The 19,909-nt window shown below is 63.1% G+C and overlaps 1 protein-coding gene across 3 annotated transcripts in view; it reads left to right on the forward strand.

Moving 5' to 3' along the window:
• Positions 1–19,909, forward strand: part of HSPG2 (heparan sulfate proteoglycan 2) — a 45,393-nt gene that overhangs the window by 3,816 nt on the left and 21,668 nt on the right. For 2 of the 3 annotated variants that reach the window (XM_064730357.1, XM_064730359.1), the window contains exons 2-40: positions 2,178–2,307; positions 3,260–3,343; positions 3,474–3,539; positions 3,815–3,924; positions 4,027–4,085; positions 4,975–5,135; positions 5,305–5,430; positions 6,129–6,374; positions 7,427–7,546; positions 7,638–7,769; positions 8,347–8,491; positions 9,263–9,411; positions 9,491–9,637; positions 9,712–9,875; positions 9,946–10,122; positions 10,776–10,972; positions 11,049–11,196; positions 11,285–11,412; positions 11,482–11,568; positions 11,662–11,720; positions 11,794–11,861; positions 12,497–12,637; positions 13,407–13,583; positions 13,683–13,862; positions 14,033–14,151; positions 14,232–14,343; positions 14,420–14,533; positions 14,613–14,731; positions 14,809–14,895; positions 14,981–15,030; positions 15,112–15,200; positions 15,274–15,414; positions 15,495–15,686; positions 16,520–16,612; positions 16,697–16,777; positions 16,858–17,088; positions 18,018–18,131; positions 18,220–18,347; positions 18,428–18,514. In XM_064730357.1, the coding sequence (XP_064586427.1) occupies positions 2,178–2,307; positions 3,260–3,343; positions 3,474–3,539; positions 3,815–3,924; positions 4,027–4,085; positions 4,975–5,135; positions 5,305–5,430; positions 6,129–6,374; positions 7,427–7,546; positions 7,638–7,769; positions 8,347–8,491; positions 9,263–9,411; positions 9,491–9,637; positions 9,712–9,875; positions 9,946–10,122; positions 10,776–10,972; positions 11,049–11,196; positions 11,285–11,412; positions 11,482–11,568; positions 11,662–11,720; positions 11,794–11,861; positions 12,497–12,637; positions 13,407–13,583; positions 13,683–13,862; positions 14,033–14,151; positions 14,232–14,343; positions 14,420–14,533; positions 14,613–14,731; positions 14,809–14,895; positions 14,981–15,030; positions 15,112–15,200; positions 15,274–15,414; positions 15,495–15,686; positions 16,520–16,612; positions 16,697–16,777; positions 16,858–17,088; positions 18,018–18,131; positions 18,220–18,347; positions 18,428–18,514 (4,958 nt within the window). The remainder of the gene's footprint in view (positions 1–2,177; positions 2,308–3,259; positions 3,344–3,473; positions 3,540–3,814; positions 3,925–4,026; positions 4,086–4,974; positions 5,136–5,304; positions 5,431–6,128; positions 6,375–7,426; positions 7,547–7,637; positions 7,770–8,346; positions 8,492–9,262; positions 9,412–9,490; positions 9,638–9,711; positions 9,876–9,945; positions 10,123–10,775; positions 10,973–11,048; positions 11,197–11,284; positions 11,413–11,481; positions 11,569–11,661; positions 11,721–11,793; positions 11,862–12,496; positions 12,638–13,406; positions 13,584–13,682; positions 13,863–14,032; positions 14,152–14,231; positions 14,344–14,419; positions 14,534–14,612; positions 14,732–14,808; positions 14,896–14,980; positions 15,031–15,111; positions 15,201–15,273; positions 15,415–15,494; positions 15,687–16,519; positions 16,613–16,696; positions 16,778–16,857; positions 17,089–18,017; positions 18,132–18,219; positions 18,348–18,427; positions 18,515–19,909) is intronic. The other variant, XM_064730358.1, reaches the window with a different exon arrangement.

Below are 19,909 nucleotides of genomic sequence, written 5' to 3' on the forward strand. Positions count from 1 at the left end.
CCCGGCTGCCGGGGGGGGCCCGGGCGCCCGGGGCTGCGGGGCCGGGGAGCGGGAGAGGCTTCCGGTAACCGGAGAGGGGGGATTGGCCCCGACCCTGCGCCGACACCGCCGGACAGCCGGCCCGCGGCTGCGCTTCCTGCGGCTGGGATGGGGCTGGGAGCGGGGCTGGGCCGTGGGGCACGAGTGGGGAGCGGGGCCTGGCACCCACGGGCTCGGGGCACGAGTGGGGAGCAGGGCTGGGCAGTGGGGCACGAGTGGGGAGCGGGGCCTGGCACCCACGGGCTTGGTGCAGGAGTGGGGAGTGATTCCAGGGGCTGGGCAGGGGGGCACGAGTGGGGAGCGGGACTGGGGAGCAGGACCTGTGCACCCACGGAATCGGGGCACGAGTGGGGAGCAGGGCCTGGCACCCATGGGCTTGGGGCACGAGTGGGGAGTGATTCCAGGGGCTGGCGAGCAATGGTGGCACCCACGGGCTCGGGGCACGAGTGGGGAGTGGTTACAGAGGCTGGGGAGCAGGGGCTGGCATCCGCGGGCTTAGGGCATGAGTGGGGGCGATGCCAGGGCAGCAGGGGCTGAGGAACAGGGGCGGCATCCAGGAGCTTGGGGCACGTGTAGGGAATGGTTCCAGGGCATCCAGAGGCTCGGGACACGATGGGAGCAGGGACTGGGCACCCACGGGCTCGGGCCACGTGTGGGGAGCGATTCCAGGACACCCAGGGGCTGGGGAACGGAGCCTGGGCACCCACGGGCTTGGTGCACAAGTGGGGGGCAATTCCAGGGCACCCATGGGCTCGGGGCACAAGTGGGGGCGATTCCAGGGCCTGGAGAGCAGTGGTGTCACCCATGGACTCGGGGCACGAGTGGGGAGTGATTGCAGGACACCCAGGGGCTGCGGCGCCCGGGCTGGGAACCCACGGGCTTGGTGCATGAGTGGGGGGCGATTCCAGGGGCTGGGGAGCAGGGGCTGGGCACCCACTGGCTCAGTGCACGAGTGGGGGTGATTCCAGGACACCCAGGGGCTTGGGGCACAGTGGGGGACACGGTGACAGAGCCCCTGCATGCTCGGTGTAGGGACTGAGCAGCCACCCCCGTGGGGACAATGGCAGAGCCCCCACTCGCTGGGAACACGAGTGGGGATGTGGGGTGAGCACCCAGTCCGCATCTGGGGAGCGGCAGAGCCGCCCCAAGCACACACGGCCCCGTGCCTCAGTTTCCCCTTGCACGGGGGCCGGGCTGGCACCCACAAGGGACCCCTTGGGGTGTTGGGTCCTCCCGTCCGTGTGGCAGCGTGGCCCCCCCGTGTCCCCCCCGTGTCCCGTCCCCCCCTTGTCCCGCCTAATCCCCCGACGCTTGTTTGCACAGCAAAGTGCTGCAGCGACGGATTCCTGCCGGGGCCGGGGCGGGGGCACCGGGCTGGGGCACACCCGGCTGGGGCACACGCGTGTGCTCGGCCCCGGGGCACCGGGCACACCCGGGCACCGGGCTGGGGCACACCCGGCTGGGGCACACGCGTGTGCCAGGGCGCGGGTGTGGAGTGCCAGTGTTCTCTGGCACATGGAGGTGTTCACAGCCATCTGTGGGTGACTGTCTTGGCGTGTGCTGTCACACGCGTGGTGCTGCAAACACGCGCGTGTGCACGGCAGGCTGCGGGCGCGCCTCGGTGCTGGTGCAAACGCGCGTGCACAGCCACGTGTCAGAGTGCACGCGCGTCCCCGTGTCAGCGCACACGTGGAGCAGTGCAAACGCGTGTGCACACGCTTCCCGTGTCGCTGCACACGCGTGTGCACACCGGGCTCCCCGGCACTTTTCCCAGTGCCTGCACATGCACGTCCCGGCGCCGGCGGTCCCGGTGATCCCGGTGCAGTCCCGGTGATCCGGTGATCCCGGTGATCCTGGTGATCCCGGGTGCAGTCCCGGTGATCCCGGTGCAGTCCCGGTGATCCCGGTGCCGGTCGGGGCAGGAATGCCGGGGGTGTGCGATGAGCTCATCCCGCTCCCTTCTCCCGGTGACGCCACCGCACAGCCACGCACCCCCACCCCCGTCCCCCCCGGGGTGACGTGTCCCATTCCATGGTGGCCCCGTCCCACGGTGGCCCCGTCCCCTGGTGGCCCCGTCCCATGGTGGCTCCATCCCATGGTGGCTCCATCCCATGGTGGCCCTGTCCCCCTGTCCCCAGGTCACCAGCAGTGCCCGCGGCTGGGCCGACGCCTTCCCCGAGGACACGGTGGCCGATCACGTTGGGGACACGCAGGGACGGCGCTACTACCGGCACCTGTCAGATGATGAGGACCTGGTGGCCTCTGGAGGTGAGGGGACACCAGGGTGGGTGGGTGGGTCCTGATGCCACCCTGGGTGCCACTTGCACAGTGGATGGCACTGGGACCTGGTGGGAAAGTGGCACCGGGTGGGTCGGTGCCACCAGGAGTGAGAGTCACTTTGGCCGAATGTCACTGTGGGTGGGTGTGACACACATTGGGGGTGTTACCATCAGCTGGTGCCACCACAGGTGCCACTTACTCACCTGTCCCCATTGCAGATAGGAAAGGAACCTGATGGCACCCAGCACCAAGGTGGCACTGGGTGTGTGGGTACCACCCTGGATGCTGCTTGCACTGTCCTCATTGTGGTTGGTGCCACTTGGACTGGTGGCATCTGGTGATAAGGTGGCACTGGGTGGGTGGATGTCACAGCAAGCGAGTGCCACTCGTGCTGCCCCCACCACAGATGGGTGGCAGGGTGGCACTGAGTGGGTGAGCATCACCGTGGGTGAATGCCACCATGGGTGGCTGTCACCTTGGGTAGAACCACCCTGGGTGCTCCCATGTTGTTCCCAGGGCGGATGGCACTGGTGTCAATCTGGCAGTAAAATGTCACCAGGTGGAGGCTACCATGGATGTGTGTCACCATGGCAATGTGTCACACATGTGGGTGCTCCCCTGGTGCCACCACACAGTCCCCATTGTGGGTGGCAATGAGAGCTGGTGGCATTTGGTGGCAATGGGTGCCACCATGGGTGGGGGGATATCACCGTGGGTGGTTGGATGTCACCGTGGGTGGGTGGATGTCACCATGGGTAGGTGGATGTCACCATGGGTGGGTGGGTGCCACCACGGGTGGGTGGGTGTCACCGTGGGTGGGTGGATGCCACCATGGATGGATGGGTGTCACCGTGGGTAGATGGGTGTCACCGTGGGTGGGTGCCCACGCATGTGGGTGTCCCCACGGGCGGGTGCCACCCTCACGCTGTGCCCGTGGCAGATGGCAGCGGGGAGGATGGCAGCGGTGTCCCCTGGCCACCGAGCGTCAAGGCCCCGCCTCCCAGCAGCGGGCTGGCACCCACCGGTAAGGGGACACTGTGGATGGCACCTGGCCCCGGGCTGGGCCCCACTGCTGGCACCGCTCTCAACCTCTGTCTCCTCTTCATCCTCCTCCTCCTCTTTCTCCTCCTCCTCCTCCTCCTCCCCGGGGGCAGCGCCCGGGCCCCGCCCCGCGCCCGCGGGCATGGTGGTGGCCGAGCCCGAGGACGACCCCCCGATCAGTAAGTGACACTTTTGGGGACCCCTCCCCCTTTTGCTGCAGCCCCACTTTTCCTCCTGTGCTTCATCGGGTGGGATCCCAATCCCTCGGGAGGATTGGGGGAAACAATCCCCGGGAGGGGGAAACACAGCTGGGGATTACAAGGAACATCTGGATGGGGGACTCACAGCTGGGTGGGGGTCACAGCTGGGCCAGGGGGATTTTTTGGGGGTGCAGGTGCCACCCCCCCCCAAGTTTTGACACCCCATCCCAAATTTTGGCACCCTCCACCCCCAGTTTATTTCCGGGCTCTGGTGAACTTCACCCGCAGCATCGACTACAGCCCGCGGCTGGAGGACCCTGACTCCGAGGAGTTCCGCGAGATTTCTGAGGCCGTGGTGGACACGGTGGGTGCTGGGGGGGGCACTCGGGGGGTGCAGGGGTGGGGGGCACCCGAGGGACCCTTTGGGGGAACCCAAGGGACCATCCTGAACCCTCATTTCCGACAGCTGGAGTCCGAGTATTACAAAGTGCCTGGGGACCAGGTGGTCAGCGTGGTCTTCATCAAGTGAGTGAGGGGGCTTGAGGAGCTTTGGGGGGAGTCCAGGGGGGTCCAAGGGGTTTGGGAGGTTGGGAAAAGGTGGGGCAGGGGGGTCTGGGGGAGCAAGGCCCCAGATTTTTGGGTGGGACTAGCAATGACGAAGCTCGCGGCTGAGGACCTGAGAGGAGTTTCGGCGAGATTTTCCGGGGATGTGGAAGGTGTGTGGGGGGATGGGGCAGGTTGGAGGCACGGGGACCTTTGGGGCACAAGGGCTGACTCTTTGACGCTGGAGTCAACTACGAAGTGCTGGGGACCAGGTGGTCAGCGTGGTCCATCAGGAGTGAGGGGTTACTTGGGGGATCGGGGGCTTTGGGGGGGTTTGGGAGATCAGGGGGTAGGGTTTGGGGTTGGGAAAGTGGGGGGGGTCTGGGGGAGCAAGGCATAATCTGGGGAGATTTTGGGGTGCAATGAGGAAGTTTTGGGGTGTAGAAGGAGCTTTTGGGCGTTTTGGGGATGATGGAGATGTTTGGAGGTGATGGGGCAGATTGGAGGTGAAGGGGATGTTTTGGGATGCAATGAGGGGCTTTTGGGGTGCAATGAGAAGGCTTTGGGGTGCAATGAGGAAGTTTTGGGGTGCTTTTGGGAGAACAGAGGTTTTGTAGGTGTTGGGGTGGATTGGCAGTGATGGGAATGTTTTGGGGTGCAAAGAAGGGCTCTTGGGTTGCAGTGAGGACATTTCAGGGTGCCGTGAAGAGCTGCAGGGAGTTTTTTGGGGCTGACTGATGCATTTGGAGGTGCTGGGGTGCATTGGAGGAGATGAGCAATTCTCGGGGTGCAGCGTGGGTGGTTTGGAGTCTCGGGGCCGGTTTGGGGGTGCAGTGAGGCCGCTCTGGGATGCTGACCCCCTGTCCCCCAGGCAGCTGGACGGGGATGTGTTTGTGGAGCTGGACGTGGGCTCGGAGGGCAACGGGGACGAGGCGCAGCTCGGGGGGGTCCTGCGGGACCTGCTGGCCGGGGGCTCCATCGCCTCCTACCTCACCTCCCCCCAGGGCTTCCAGTTCCGCCGCCTGGGAGCCGGTGAGATTGGGGGGCTCTGGGGGGTTTTGGGGTGCTCTGGAGCAGTTTGGGGTTGGAAACCTCAGAGCAGCGCATCCCAACCTGTGTGTGTTGCTCTGCTGGCTGAATTATGGGTGGGGGGATGTTTTGGGGTGCCCCCCCTGAGCCTGTGCCCCCTCCCTGGCTGCAGTGACCCCCCAGCCTCGTGCCTGCACCGCCGGGGAGTTCTCCTGTGGCAGCGGGGAGTGCGTGGCCCTGGAGTATCGCTGCGACCGCCGGCCCGACTGCCACGATGCTTCTGATGAGGAGGGATGTGGTGAGGCAATGGGGCACCCCAAAACCTCCTCTTCCCCCTCCAGCCCTCCCTGCCCTCATTGCCCACCCCATGGGCCTGACACTGCCCCTCTGCACTCCCCTTTCCTGTCTATAAGTCTCCTCCTGCACCCTCAGTTTCCCCTTTAACCCCCTGCTCCCTGTTTTACTGCTACATCCCCATAAATATTCCCTGCAATCCCTTTTTATCATATACCCCCTTATACTCTACTGCCCCCTCATTTTTCTCCAGCCCCCCTGCACCCCATGAACATTCCCCACACCCCTTTTGCCCTCTATAGCACTCTGCACCCCCATTTTTCACTTTAACCCCCCTGCACCCCCATTTTATCCCTGTGCCCCCATAAGCACTCCTCACAACCCCTTTTCCCCCCATATAACCCCCTGCAACCCATTTTGCCCCTATACCCCCCCATAAGCCCCCCTTGCACCCTTCGCACACCCCTTTTGCCCTTTATACCACTCTGCACCTGCATTTCTCACTTTAACCCCCCTGCACCCCCATTTTACCCCAATGCCCCCATAAACATTCCTCACACCCCTTTTTTGCCCTTTATAACCCCTCTACAGCCCATTTTTGCCCCCACACCCCCCCATAAACCCCCCCTGCACCCCTCCCCTCCAGCCCTAAATCCCCCTTCCCTCCTAAATCCCCCCCTCACCCCCATTTTCTGCCCCCAGAGCCGTCCCCACGGCCGCCCCCCAGCACCGCCCGCCCGGCCACCACCACGCGCCCGCTGAGCACCGCGCCCGTGGGCACCACCCCGGCGTCCCCCCTGCGCCCCTTCACGCCACGGCCCCCCAGACCAGCGCCCGGGGGGTGCCAGGGGGGCGAGGCCGCCTGCAGGGACGGGCGCTGCGTGCCCAGGGATTACCTGTGCGACGGAGAGCGCGACTGCGCCGACGGCTCCGACGAGGACGCCTGCGGTGGGTCTGGGGGTGCACAGGGGATTTGGGGGGCTCTAAATAGCTGGCAGGGCATGGCTTGGGCTGGTTCGCTCTGTGCCAGGCTGGGAAGGGCTGATGGAGTGATGGGAGATGGGGTGGTCAGTGTTGGGTCACCATATGTGTCCCTGTTGGGCCCAGTCCTGTTAAAGCAAAGTAAAAATCATTAATGATGGTCTGGTGAGGGCATTGAGCTCCACACCAAGCTGGGTGTGAGTGTGGATCTGCTGGAGGCTTGAGGGCCCTGGACAGGCTGGATCCAAGGGATGAATCCATTGGTGTGAGGTTTAACAAGTCCAAATCCCAGGTTCTGCACTTTGGCTACAACAAACCCTGCAGTGCTACCCTGGGGACAGCAGCCAGGCAGAAAGGGACCTGGGGACACTGATGGACAGCAGGCTGGAAATGAGCCAGCAGTGTGCCCAGGTGGGCAAGAAGTCCAATGGCTCCTGGCCTGGATCAGGAATGGTGTGGCCAGCAGGAGCAGGGCAGGGATTCTTCCCCTGTGATGGGCAGCACCTCCAGTGCTGTGTCCAGTTCTGGGCCCCCCAATTTAAGGAGGACATGGAGGGGCTGGAGCATTTCCAGAGAAGGGCAACAAGGCTGGAACACACAATCCTGTGAGGAGCACCTGAGGGAGCTGGGGGGCTCCTAACCCTGGAGAAAAGGAGGTTCAGGGAGGACCTTATTGCTCTACAACTCCCTGAGAGGAAGGTGCAGCCCAGTGGGGCTGAGCTCTGCTCCCAGAGAAGGAGGAAGAGGATGAGAGGACACAGCCCTGAGGTGTGCAGTAGAGGTTTAGGCTGCACATTAGGAAGAAGCTCCACACAGAAAGGGTGGCTGGGCACTGGAAGTGGCTGCCCAGGGAGGTGGTAGAGTCACCATCCCTGGAAATGTTTAAGGAAAGCCTGGATGTGGCACTCAGTGCCACGGTCTGGGTGACAAGGCGGTGTTGGGTCATCAGTGATCTCAAAGGTGTTTTCCACCCTGGGATTTTGGGGTTCTGGGTGCTGACCTGCCCCGTGCCCCCCCAGGCACCCCGTCCCCCTGCGAGCCCAACGAGTTCAAGTGTGCCAACGGGCACTGTGCCCTCAAGCTGTGGCGCTGCGACGGCGAGAACGACTGCGGCGACGGCTCCGACGAGAGCGACTGCCGTGAGTGCGGGGGCTCGGGGACAACGTGGGGACACGGGGACACTGTGGGGACACAGGGACACGACTGACACCGTGCTGTCACCCCCTGCAGCCACCAAGGCGCCCGGTGCAGCCTGTGGGCCGGCGGAATTCCGGTGTGTGTCCAGCGGGACCTGCATCCGAGCCAGCTACCAGTGCGACAGGGAGCCCGACTGCCCCGACCGCAGCGACGAGGTTGGATGTGGTGAGTGACACCAGAGGGGACAGCTTGGCTGGCAGGGGACATGGGGACCACGGCTGGGCTGGGGATGAAGTGTCAGAGATGCTGTGGCACCAGGATGGGGACACTGTGCCCGAACTGTCCTTGGGGTACGGGGCTGTGTCTGAGCTCTGCCAGGGACCCTCTGCTGTGACACCAGGCTGGGGACACTGCCCGGGGACCTCATGCCAGTGCAGAGGGCTGGGGACATTGTGTCATGGTGCCAGGCTGGTGACATTGTGTTTAGGGACATTGTGCCATGGCACTGGGCTGGAGACTCTATGCCCAAGCCAGTGCCACAGGACCATACTGGGGACATTGTGTTTGGTGGTGCCCGTGGTGGTGACAGTGACTGACTGGGTGGCAGTGGCAGTGTCCCTGTGCCCTGGTAGTGCCCGTGGCAGTGACAATGACTGACCGGGTGGCAGTGGCAGTGTCCCTGTCCCCCAGTGTGGTTGGTGCCCGTGGCGGTGACAATGACTGACTGGGTGGCGGTGGCAGTGTCCCTGTCCCCCGGTGGCGCCGGTGGCGGTGACAATGACTGACTGGGTGGCGGTGGCAGTGCCCCCACAGGTGGTGACGCTGCCGCGGGAGTCGGTGAGGGCGGTGCCAGGCCAGACCGTCACCTTCACCTGTGTGGCCACCGGTGTCCCCACCCCCATCGTCACCTGGCGCCTGAACTGGGGACACACCCCCAGCAGCCACAGGTGGGCGGGGCCAGGGGCGGAGCCTAAGGGGTGCCGGTTGCAGATTAAAGGAAGGGGCGTAGCTTGCGATGGGAGGAACTTGTGATTGGCTGCGATCTGTGATGGGAGGGGCTTCTCTTTGGGGTGGGGTCTGTGTGGGCGGGGTTTGTTTGGGGCTAAGGTGCTGGGGCAAGCTTAGGGGCGGGGCTTCTGTGCAGGCCGGGGTCTGAGTGGGCAGGATTGACAAATGGGCGTGGCTAGCAGGCATGTGTGACGATGGGCGTGGCTTGTGTGGTGGGAGGAGCCTGAAATTGGGGCGGGGCCAGGGTGTAAGCCGGTCATGCGGAGGGAATGGGCTGCTGGGCTGGGGCTGGGCACTGGGTGTGCCGGGCGTGGGGTGTGCAGGGTGTGCGGAGCACTGGGTGTGCAGGGTGTGCGGGGCACTGGGTGTGTGGGGCACTGGGTGTACTGGGTGTGCAGGGCACTGGGTGCCAGGTATGCAGGGCACTGGGTATAATGGGTGTGTGGGGCACTGGGTATGCAGGGCACTGGGTATGTGGGGCACTGGGTGTGCAGGGCACTGGGTGTACTGGGTATACACGGCACTGGGTGTGCCCAGTATCAGGTGGTGTGGGTGTGCAGGGCACTGGGTGTGCAGGGCACTGGGTGCACTGGGTGTGCAGAGCCCCAGGTGTGCCAGGTGCTGCGTGTGCTGGGCACGGGGTGTGTGTGGCTCCCGGCTATGCCGGGCTCCGCTTGTGCCAGGCTCTGGGTACCAAACGTGCCCCACAGGGTGTCGATCGTGAGCGAGGCTGGGCAGGGCACCCTGACAATCCGGGACGTGAAGGAGGCTGATCAAGGCGCCTACACCTGCGAGGCCATCAACACCCTGGGCATGGTGTTTGGCATCCCTGACAGCATCCTCACCGTCACCCGCCCCGGTGAGCCACCCCTCCGTGCTCCGTGCCACCAACCCCACCGTGGCACTGTCACCATCACCTGCTGTCTCATCTCCCACAGGGCCGTGTCCCGAGGGCCACTTCCAGGTGACAGGGACATCCCGCTGCCTGCCCTGCTTCTGCTTTGGTGTCACCACCTCCTGCCGTGCCACCACCCGGCACCGCCACCGCCTCCACCTGCGCTTCAACCGCCCCGACGACTTCAAGGGTGAGCTGTGGGGACAGGGGACAGGGGCTGGGCAGGGGCAGGGGACACAGAGGGGCTGAGCATTTTCCTTGCAGGTGTCAATGTGACAGTGCCAGCAGCGCCATCAGCACCGGTGCTGTCGGCCACCCAGCTCCACGTGGATGTGGGCACTGAGGAATTCCAGCTGCTGGACCTGTCCCGCCGCTTCCTGGCACTGGATGCATTCTGGGCACTGCCAGAGCCCTTCCTTGGGGACAAGGTGATGCCGGGGCAGGGGCAGGGCTGGGCACACTGGTGGCATGGCCACTGACAGCCCGCTGTGTTGGCAGGTGGACGCCTACGGGGGAGCACTGAGCTACGGGGTGCGGTACCGGCTGGGCCGGGGGCCCCCCGAGCCCACCGCCCACCCCGACGTGCTGCTGCGGGGCCACGGGCGGCAGCTGCGGGCACGGGCTGGGGACACCCAGCCTGACGTCCTCAACCGGCGGCACGTGCCCCTCACCGAGGTGGGTGTGACAAGGGGGGGTGGTGGTGGTGGTGGGGAGGTGATGCCAGTGGTGATGGGTGGGTGATGATGATGGTGGTGGTGATGGGTGGGTGATGCTGGCGATGGGTGGGTGATGCTGGGGTTGGGTGGGTGATGCCAGTGGTGATGGGTGGGTGATGATGATGGTGGTGGTGATGGTGATGCTGGGCGATGGGTGGGGATGCTGGGTGGGTGATGCCATGGGATGGGTGTATGATGATGGTGGTGGGTGATGGTGAGTGATCGGCATGGGTGGATGATGCTGGGGATGGGTGGGTGATGCTGGGGATGGGTGGTGAGAGAGGATGGATGGTGATGATGCTGGGGATGGGTGGGTGATGCTGGGGATGGGTGGTGATGATGAGGATGAGTGGGTGATGATGGTGGTTGTGATGGATGAGCGATGGTGATGGTGGTGATGCAGAGAGGGAGTGGGTGACACTGGTTATACTGGTGGGTGGCTGAATCCAGGGATGGGAAGGAGATACTGATGAAGTGTGGGTGGTACTGGTGGCAAGTGGGTGATGCTGGTAGCAGTGATGTTGATGAGAGGCACTGATGCTGGTGGTGGCAGGTGGGTGATGCCAGCATTACCACCACCCTGCTGTGACACTGCTGTCACCGTCCTGGCAGGATCACTGGGAGGACGAGCAGGGTGCTCCTGTGAGCCGGGAGCTGCTGCTGCTGGTGCTGCAGGGGCTGGAGGGCATCTTCATCCGGGCGGTGTATGACGGGCGCATGGCCAGCGTGGGGCTCAGCGACGTGGCCATGGACATCACCAGCACTGCAGACACCAGCCTGGGGCCAGCCGGGGATGTCGAGGAGTGCAGGTGAGCACTGGCAGCACGGTCAGAGGCTCAGTGGCACTGCTGCTGTGATGCCACTGTCACACTGCTCTGTCCCCAGGTGCCCTGTGGGCTACACGGGGCTGTCGTGCCAGCGCTGTGCCCCCCGTTTTGAGCGGGTGACGAGGGGACCCTACCTGGGGATCTGCTCTGGCTGTGGCTGCCACGGCCACTCCAGCACCTGTGACCCTGTTTTTGGGCACTGCTTGGTAAGGAGTGAGGGGTTGATGAGGTGACAAGGGGACAGGGACACAGCACAGAATCACCACGCCCCTGTGACCTGTGTCCCCCTCCCAGAACTGCCAGCACAACACGGAGGGTCCCCAGTGTGAGAAGTGCAAGCCTGGCTTCTTCGGCGATGCCACCAAGGGCACAGCCACCGCTTGCCACCCTTGTCCCTGTCCCTACACAGAGCCATCTCGCAGGTGGGTGCCGACCCCAGGGACCTGCCCCTGATGTCCCCGCCCTGGTGTCACCGTCATTGTCACCCACAGGTTCTCGGAGTCCTGCTTTTTGGACACAGATGGCCAGGCCACCTGTGATGCCTGCGCCCCTGGATACGCTGGTCGCCGTTGTGAGAGGTGGGTGGGGGGTCCCTCCCCCTAACCCCCCCACCTGACACCCCCACCCATCACCCACCCATCATCACCCACCTATCCCCCACCCATCCACAGGTGCGCCCCAGGCTACGAGGGAGACCCCATCCAGCCGGGTGGCAAGTGCACCCCGATCGGTGAGTGGAGGGTGCTGGTTGGGGGGTCCCTGCACCCTTGGGTGCCCCCCACCCTCATTCTTGCTGCCTGCAGGCCAGGAGCTCATCAAGTGTGATGCCCGCGGGGGCCAGGACGAGGCGGGTGGCACTTGTCGCTGCAAGGTGAGGGCAGGGGGCTGGGGGACAGTGGGGCAACATTGGTGGGGACAATGAGGGGGAAACAGGGGGCTGGGTATTGCTATCCCCCACTGCACCAGCCTGGTCCCAGGTACCCAGTCCCTGCCCTAGCACCCATCTTAACTCTATCCCATGGCACCCAGATCCCCTGAGGCAACCAGTCCCACCCTCCCATGGTAGCGAGTCCCACCCCTGTGGCACCCAGTTCAATGCCTGGTGTGCCCAGTCCATTCCACCCAGCACCAATCCTATCCCCTGCCCCATGGCACCCAGCCCAACCCCCCAGCAGGACCCTCTTCAATCTCCCATAACACCCAGTCTGGTCCCTGGGGCACCCAGTCCAATCCCCCCAGCACCAATGACACCCAGTCCATCCCCCATGTGACCCACTCCAATCCCCCAAAACACTCAGTCTGATCCCCCCATCACACCCAGTCCATCCCCCATGTGACCCACTCCAATCCCCCAAAACACTCAGTCTGATCCCCCCATCACACCCAGTCTGGTCCCTGGGGTACCCCGTCCCACCAGCCCCCCCAATCCATCCCACCCCCTGCCATGCCATGTTGTGCCAGTCCCACCCATTTCCCTGCTCACCCGTGCCCACCCTGTGTCCCCAGCCCAACGTCCGTGGCCGACTCTGTGACTCGTGTGCTGCTGGCACCTTCCACCTGAGTGCTGCCAACCCTGCAGGCTGCCTGCCCTGCTTCTGCATGGGGCTGTCCCGCTCCTGTGCCAGCTCTGCCTGGCACCGCCACCAGGTACCCATGGGACAGGCCGGGACAGGCTGGGCCATCCTGGGCCATGGCCTGCCAGGTCTTGTCATTGTCTTGATGTGCCATTCCATGGCCTGCCATGTCTTGTCATTATCTTGATGTTCCATGCCATGCTATCCTATGCCTTGTCAATGTCTTGACACATCATTCCATGTATGCCATGCCTTGTCATTGTCTTGATGTGCCATGGCCTGCTAGGTCTTGTCATTGTCTTGATGTGCCATTCCATGGCATGGCGTGTCTTGTCATTGTCTTGGTGTTCCATGCCATGCCATCCTATGCCTTGTCATTGTCTTGATGTGCCATTCCATGGCCTGCCATGTCTTGTCATTGTCTTGATGTGCCATTCCATGGCATGGCGTGTCTTGTCATTGTCTTGATGTTCCATGCCGTGCTGTGCCATGCTGTGCCACGCCATGCCTTGTCACTGTCTTGACACGCCATTCCATGGCATAGCATGTCTTGTCAGTCTTGAAATGTCATTCCAGGTATGCCATGCCTTGTCATTGTCTTGACATTCCATGCCATATCATGCCATGCCATGCCCTGTCATTGTCTTGAAGTACTGTGCCATAGTAGTGCCATGCCATGCCATGCCATGCCATGCCATGCCATGCCATGCCATGCCATGCCATGCCATAGTAGTGCCATGCCATGTTGTGCCATGTCTTGCTGTGTTGTGCAGTGACGTGCCATTATATGTTGTGCCATGCCATGTGGTGCCATGCCATGCCCACCACAATCCCTCTGCCAGGTGCTGCTCAGCTCTGAGGACTCTTCCCCGCTGCCCCTGGCCAACCTGTCGGGGTCACGGCTGGCGGGGGCAGTGCCACACTTCGTGTCCCCACGGGAGCTGCGCTTCGACGCCTTCCGAGAGCTGCCACGGGGCGTTCACTACTGGGTGCTACCCGCACCCTTCACCGGGGACAAGGTGACACAGCCGCTCTGGGGACACCTCTGTGCCTCTCCGTGTCCCCACCATGCAGTTCTGGGAGCGGGTGGCCCCGAGCCATGCTGAGTGTCCCCACAGGTGACAGCGTACGGCGGGGAGCTGCGCTACACAGTGACACACCGGGCCCCAGCTGGCGCTCCCCTGCCCTCTCGGCACCCTGATGTGCTGCTCCAGGGCAATGGGATCCTCCTGGAGCACTTCTCCAGTGCCACCGCCCCGGCCGGTGTCCCCACCACTGTCACTGTGCCCATCCGTGAGGTGAGAGGGGTCCCTGTGTGACACCCACAGAGGGATCATGGACGGGGGTGCTGGGGATGGGTGGTCTGGGGGCCCCAGGGTCAGACTGGCTGCCATGGGGAGGTCACTCTGGATGCCTCAAGGTGCAGTGGGGGATGGCAGCCCCCATGTCACCCCGGTGTGTGGCACAGGCTGCCTGGCGCCGCGCAGATGGGCACGATGCCACCCGTGAGCACCTCCTGATGGCCCTGGCCGACGTGGACCTGTTCATGATCCGGGCATCCTACTCAGAGCAGCCAGAGGAGAGCAGGTGAGCTCCTGGTGGGGTCAGGAGGGGACACAGCAGGGTGGCAGGGCAGTGCTGACAGGACATCCCCTCTGGCCCCGCAGACTGGCCGATGTCACCCTGGACGTGGCAGTGCCACACGCCACCGGCCGCCCGCCCGCGCTGGAGGTGGAGGATTGCGCCTGCCCCCCTGGGTACCGCGGGGCCTCGTGCCAGGTGAGACCCTCGGGCCCCCCACTGCCACTGTGGGGATGCTGAGCAGTGTCCCACCCCCTGCCACTGTCCCCTCTAGGACTGTGACACCGGCTACACCCGCAGCAGCACCGGGCTCTACCTGGGCACCTGCGAGCCGTGCCAGTGCCACGGCCATGCCAGCGAGTGCCACCCTGACACCGGCGTCTGCCAGGTCAGCTGGGGACACACAGGGGACTCCCCAGGGGCCCCCATGGCAGGGACACCGATGCCATCACCCCCTTTCTTTACAGGGCTGCCGGGACCACACGGAGGGTCCCCAGTGTGACAAGTGCCAGCCTGGCTACTACGGTGATGCCACCCGTGGTGACTGCCAGCCCTGTCCTTGCTATGGACCCCATGGGGACACCCAGTAGGTGCCATTCCCTGGTCTGTCCCATCCCTGAGGACACTGCCTGGGTGTCACCTGTCCCTTTGTCCCCTCCACAGGGTGACAAAGATCTGCTTTGAGGACACGGACGGGCAGCCCACGTGCAGTGCCTGTGCCCCAGGGCACAGCGGGCGCCTCTGCGAGAGGTGACAGGGACACTGGGCTGGGGCAGGGGGTGTTTTTGGGGTGACTGCTCCTCTCACTGCCTCATTTGGGTTTGTCCCACCATAGGTGCTTGCCCGGGTACGTGGGGGACCCACTGCGGGGAGAGCCGTGCCGAGGTGAGTGCACAGGGCAGGACAAAGTGGTGGCACTGTGGTGGCACCAAGGGGCGTTGTGGCTCACTGTGTGTCACCCCTCAGTGCCAGGTGTCCCCGGTGCACAATGCCAGTGTGACCCACGAGGCAGCACCGGCGAGGGCTGCGATGCCAACGGGCAGTGTCACTGCAAGGTGAGCCTTGTGCGTGTGTCCCCAACCCCAGGAAGGGTGGCAGGGCAATGTCACCACTCTGTCCTCTCCCCAGGCCAACGTGGAAGGTCCCCAGTGTGCCACGTGCCGTCCCCACCACTTCCACCTGAGCGGGGATGAGCCAGCTGGGTGCCTGCCCTGCTTCTGCATGGGCATCGTTCAGCACTGCACCAGCACTGCCTACGCCCGCGGCACCGTGAGTGAACCCTCCTGTCCCCACACGTCCCCAGGGTGTCCCCACCTGTCCCACACCCCTCTCACCCCTCGATCCCGCAGATCCGGACGTCCTTTGCCCCGGGGGATGCGCAGGGGTTTGCCCTGGTGAACCGCCAGCGCAGCACCCGCGTGGACAGCGGCTTTGGGGTGCAGCCGGGGCACCCCCAGCCCCACCTGAGCTACGAGCGCTTCGGGGAGCTGCCCCCTGACTCCTACTACTGGCAGCTGCCACCTCCCTACCAGGGGGACAAGGTAACAGGGTGACCCTGGGAGCCCGTGGAAGCCATGGGAATGCCCCACCAGGGCACCCCAGGCACTGTCAGGGGGGAGGTTGGGCACAGCCTCCTTGTCTCTGCCTTTCTCCTTTTTCTTCTTCCTTTTCCCCTTTCCCTTCCCTTTTTTCTATTTTCACCTTGTCCTTTTCCCCTTTGCCCCTTCTGTTTTCCCTTTTCCCATTTTCTCCTAATTTTTGCATTTTTCATCCCTACCCTGTGCCATTCCCTGTCTTCATCATCATCCCTATTCTTTTCTTTCTCCTCTTTCCCCATCCCATCCCCTCCCCTCCTCATCCTCTTCCCTTCCTCATCCCTACCTTCTTTCTTTCCCTTTTCCCCTTCCACTTTCCCCTCTCCCTTTTTCCTCTCCTTTTCCTCATCCCTATTTCATCTCATCGCCTTCCCCATCCCCATCCCTGTCCCCATCATGCCCATTCTCTTCCCTTTGCCCATCCCATCCCATCCCATCCCATCCCATCCCATTATCCCATCCCATCCCATCCCATAATCCCACCCCATTATCCAATCCCATCCCATCCCATTATCCCATCCCATCCCATTCTCTACCCTTTGCCCATCCCATCCCATCCCATCCCATTTTCCCATCCTATCTTGTCTCATCCCATCCCATAATCCCACCCCATTATCCCATCTCATTTTCCCATCCCATCCCATCTCATCCCATCCCATAATCCCATCCCATTTTCCCATCTCATTTTCCCATCCCATCCCATTATCCCATCCCATTATTCCATCCCATTATCCTATAATCCCATAATCCCACTATCCCATAATCCCATTATCCCACAGGTGGGCTCCTATGGCGGTCGGCTGCGCTACACCCTGAGCTTCACCCCGGGGGGACAGGGAGCACCCCTGCCCGACGCCGACGTCCAGATCACAGTAAGGGGGTGCTGGCTGGGGGGGCACAGGGACACACCGGGTGACACCAGGACCCCCTGACCCCCTTGTCCCCATTGTCCACAGGGCAATGACATCACGCTGGTGGCCTACCAGCCTGACCTGTCCCCGCGGACCCCCCAGGCCTTCGAGATCATTTTTCGGGAGGTAGGAGGTGCTGGGCAGCCTTTGTCCCCAATGTCCCCCTTTGCCACAGCGTGTCCCCTGCTCACCCCCTGTTCCTGCAGCAATACTGGCAGCGGCCAGACGGGCAGCCAGCGACACGGGAGCACCTGCTGATGGCACTGGCTGATCTGGATGAGATCCTGATCCGAGCCACCTACTCCACGAGCACAGCCGCCGCCGCCATCGCCGACGTGGCCATGGACACAGCCGTGCCCCCCCAGCCCGGCCTGCCCCCCGCCCCCGAGGTGGAGGAATGTCGCTGTCCCCCCGGGTACCACGGGCTGTCCTGCCAGGTGAGCCCAGCCCAGCCCTCCCAGTGTCACCCCGACACCCCCATCACCTCCCTACCCTCCTCCCCAGTGTCACCCCGACACCCCCATCACCTCCCTACCCTCCTCCCCACTATCTCCTCATCATCCCCCATCAGCCCAGGGTGACCCTCCATCACCACCATCACTCCTTTCATCACTGTCCCCATCATCAACCCCAGCATTCCCCAATCATGGCCGGTATCATCCTCCATCCCCCCATCCCTCCATCATCCCACATCATCACCTCCATCATCATCCCCCTATCACTCCCATCATCATCCCTCCACCCTCTCATCCGCTATCAAACCCATCATCACCCCACCAGCCTCACCCCTGAGACCCTTCCATTCTCCCTACAGTATCACCCCCTCATCACCATCCATCACCTCCCAGCACTCCCTCCATCACCCCTCCATCATTGCGTCATCATCATCATCACCAGCAGTCCCATCATTGCCCATCAGCCCCCAGCATCCCCCCAGCACCCCCATATCACTCCCCCATCACCCCCCATATCACACCACATCATCACCGCTCATGACCCCACATCATCCCCAGCATCATCCCTACATACTCCTACCCAGCATCACCCCCAGCGTCCTCCATCAACCCCCCCAGCCCACCCATCATCATCCATCCATCCCCAGACCCCCCCTCACCTCAGTATCACCCCCATCACCCCCATCACCCCTCAATTCTCCCTTCAGCAGGGAGGATTTATCCCATTATTCTCCATCATCCCATCAGCCTCCCATCATCACCATCACTCCCCCAGCATTGCTGCCATCACCCCCATCACTCTCCATCACCCCCAGCAGCCCCACCATCACCCATCTGTCCCCCAAGCCCCCTCCCAGCCCTGCCCAGCCCCGTGCCCAGGCTGTGGGGTGCCAACTCTGTCCCTCCTGCAGGACTGTGCCCCCGGGTACACGCGCACGGGCGGGGGGCTCTACCTGGGCCACTGCGAGCTGTGCGAGTGCAACGGCCACTCCGAGAGCTGCCACCCCGAGAGCGGCGCCTGCTCCGTAAGTCCCCACGTCCCCAACCTCCTGGGGGGAGCTGTGGTGTTGGCCCAGCCCTGACACCCCGATCTGTGCCCCCACTGTCCCCCAGGGATGCTTGCACAACACGGCAGGGGACTTCTGTGACCAGTGCGCCCCTGGCTTCTATGGGGACGCCACCGCCGGGACCCCCGAGGACTGCCAGCCCTGCGCCTGTCCCCTCCCGTACCCCGAGAACCAGTGGGTGCCTGCACTGGGCTGGGGGAGCTGGGCTGGGTGCCAGGGAAGGGAACTGCCCTCACCTTGCTCTGTCCTCGCAGGTTTTCCAGGACCTGTGAGAGCCTGGGAGGCGGCGGGTACCGCTGCACCGCCTGCGAGCCGGGCTACACCGGGCAGTACTGTGAGCGGTGAGGCTGCTGGCACCCCAAAACCTGCCCCAGAAACCCCCCCTGTGGGCTCACCCCCAAACCCCATCCCAATATACCCCTCACCAGAACCAACCCAATACACCCCTCCAAAAACCTACTCCATGGGCTCACCCCCAAACCCCATCCCAATATACCCCTCACCAGAACCAACCCAATACACCCCTCCAAAAACCTACTCCATGGGATCACCCCCAAACCCCATCCCAATATACCCCTCACCAGAACCAACCCCAATATACCCCTCCAAAAACCACCCCGTGGGATCACCCCCAAACCCCATCCCAATATACCCCTCACCAACCCAATATACCCCTCTATAAACCCACTCCATGGGCTCACCCCCATATACCCACCCCCAAACCCCATCCCAATATACCCCTCACCAACCCAATATACCCCTCTATAAACCCACTATAAACCATGGGCTCACCCCCATATACCCACCCCAAAACCCCATCCCAATATACCCCTTGCCAGAACCAGCGCCAATATACCCTCCAAAAAACCCACTCCATGGGCTCACCCCCATATACCCACTCTGCTCTACCTGCCCTGATGGGTTCACCCCCATATATCCACCCCAAAACCCCACCCTGATCCCCAAAGCCCACCTCCACTGCCTCACCTTCACATACCCTGATGGGCTCACTCCCATTTATCCACCCACATGTTCCCACCCCGATGCACTCCTACTGTACCCACCCAGTGTACTCACCCCTATGAGCTCACCCCAATACATGCATCCTAAAGAGCATCTGTGTACTCACCCCAATTTATGCACCCCAGTACACTCATCCTGACAACCTTCCCCTTACAGACCCACCCCAAAGTGCTCCCCAATATACCCACCCTAATACACCCACACCAATGTTCTTCACCTTCCTGATGTACTCATCCTTATGAGCTCACCCCACATTTTTGCCTGACATAAGCACCCCAATACACAGCGCACCTACCCTGATGGCCTCACCCCAGTGGAGATACCCCAAAGTGCCCACCCTTATACCCACCTTGACACAGTCTCCCACCCCACTATTCTCATCCTGATGTGCTCACCGTGATGTGCTCACCCCAATATACCCACCCAAAACGCTCACCCCGATATACCCACCCAAAATGCTCATCCCCAAAGCACCCACGCCAGCCCACCCACCCCACCTTGATGGCCTCACCCCAGTGGAGATACCCCAGTGGAGACACCCCAAAGTGCCCACCCTTATACCCACCTTGACATAGTCACCACCCCACTATTCTCATCCTGATGTGCTCACCGTGATGTGCTCACCCCAATATACCCACCCTGCGTACCCCAAAATGCTCATCCCCAAAGCACCCGCGCCAGCCCACCCACCCCACCTTGATGGCCTCACCCCA

This window comes from Zonotrichia leucophrys, chromosome 21 (assembly GCF_028769735.1).
Source record: "Zonotrichia leucophrys gambelii isolate GWCS_2022_RI chromosome 21, RI_Zleu_2.0, whole genome shotgun sequence".
In the NCBI taxonomy this organism is placed as follows: Eukaryota; Metazoa; Chordata; class Aves; order Passeriformes; family Passerellidae; genus Zonotrichia; species Zonotrichia leucophrys.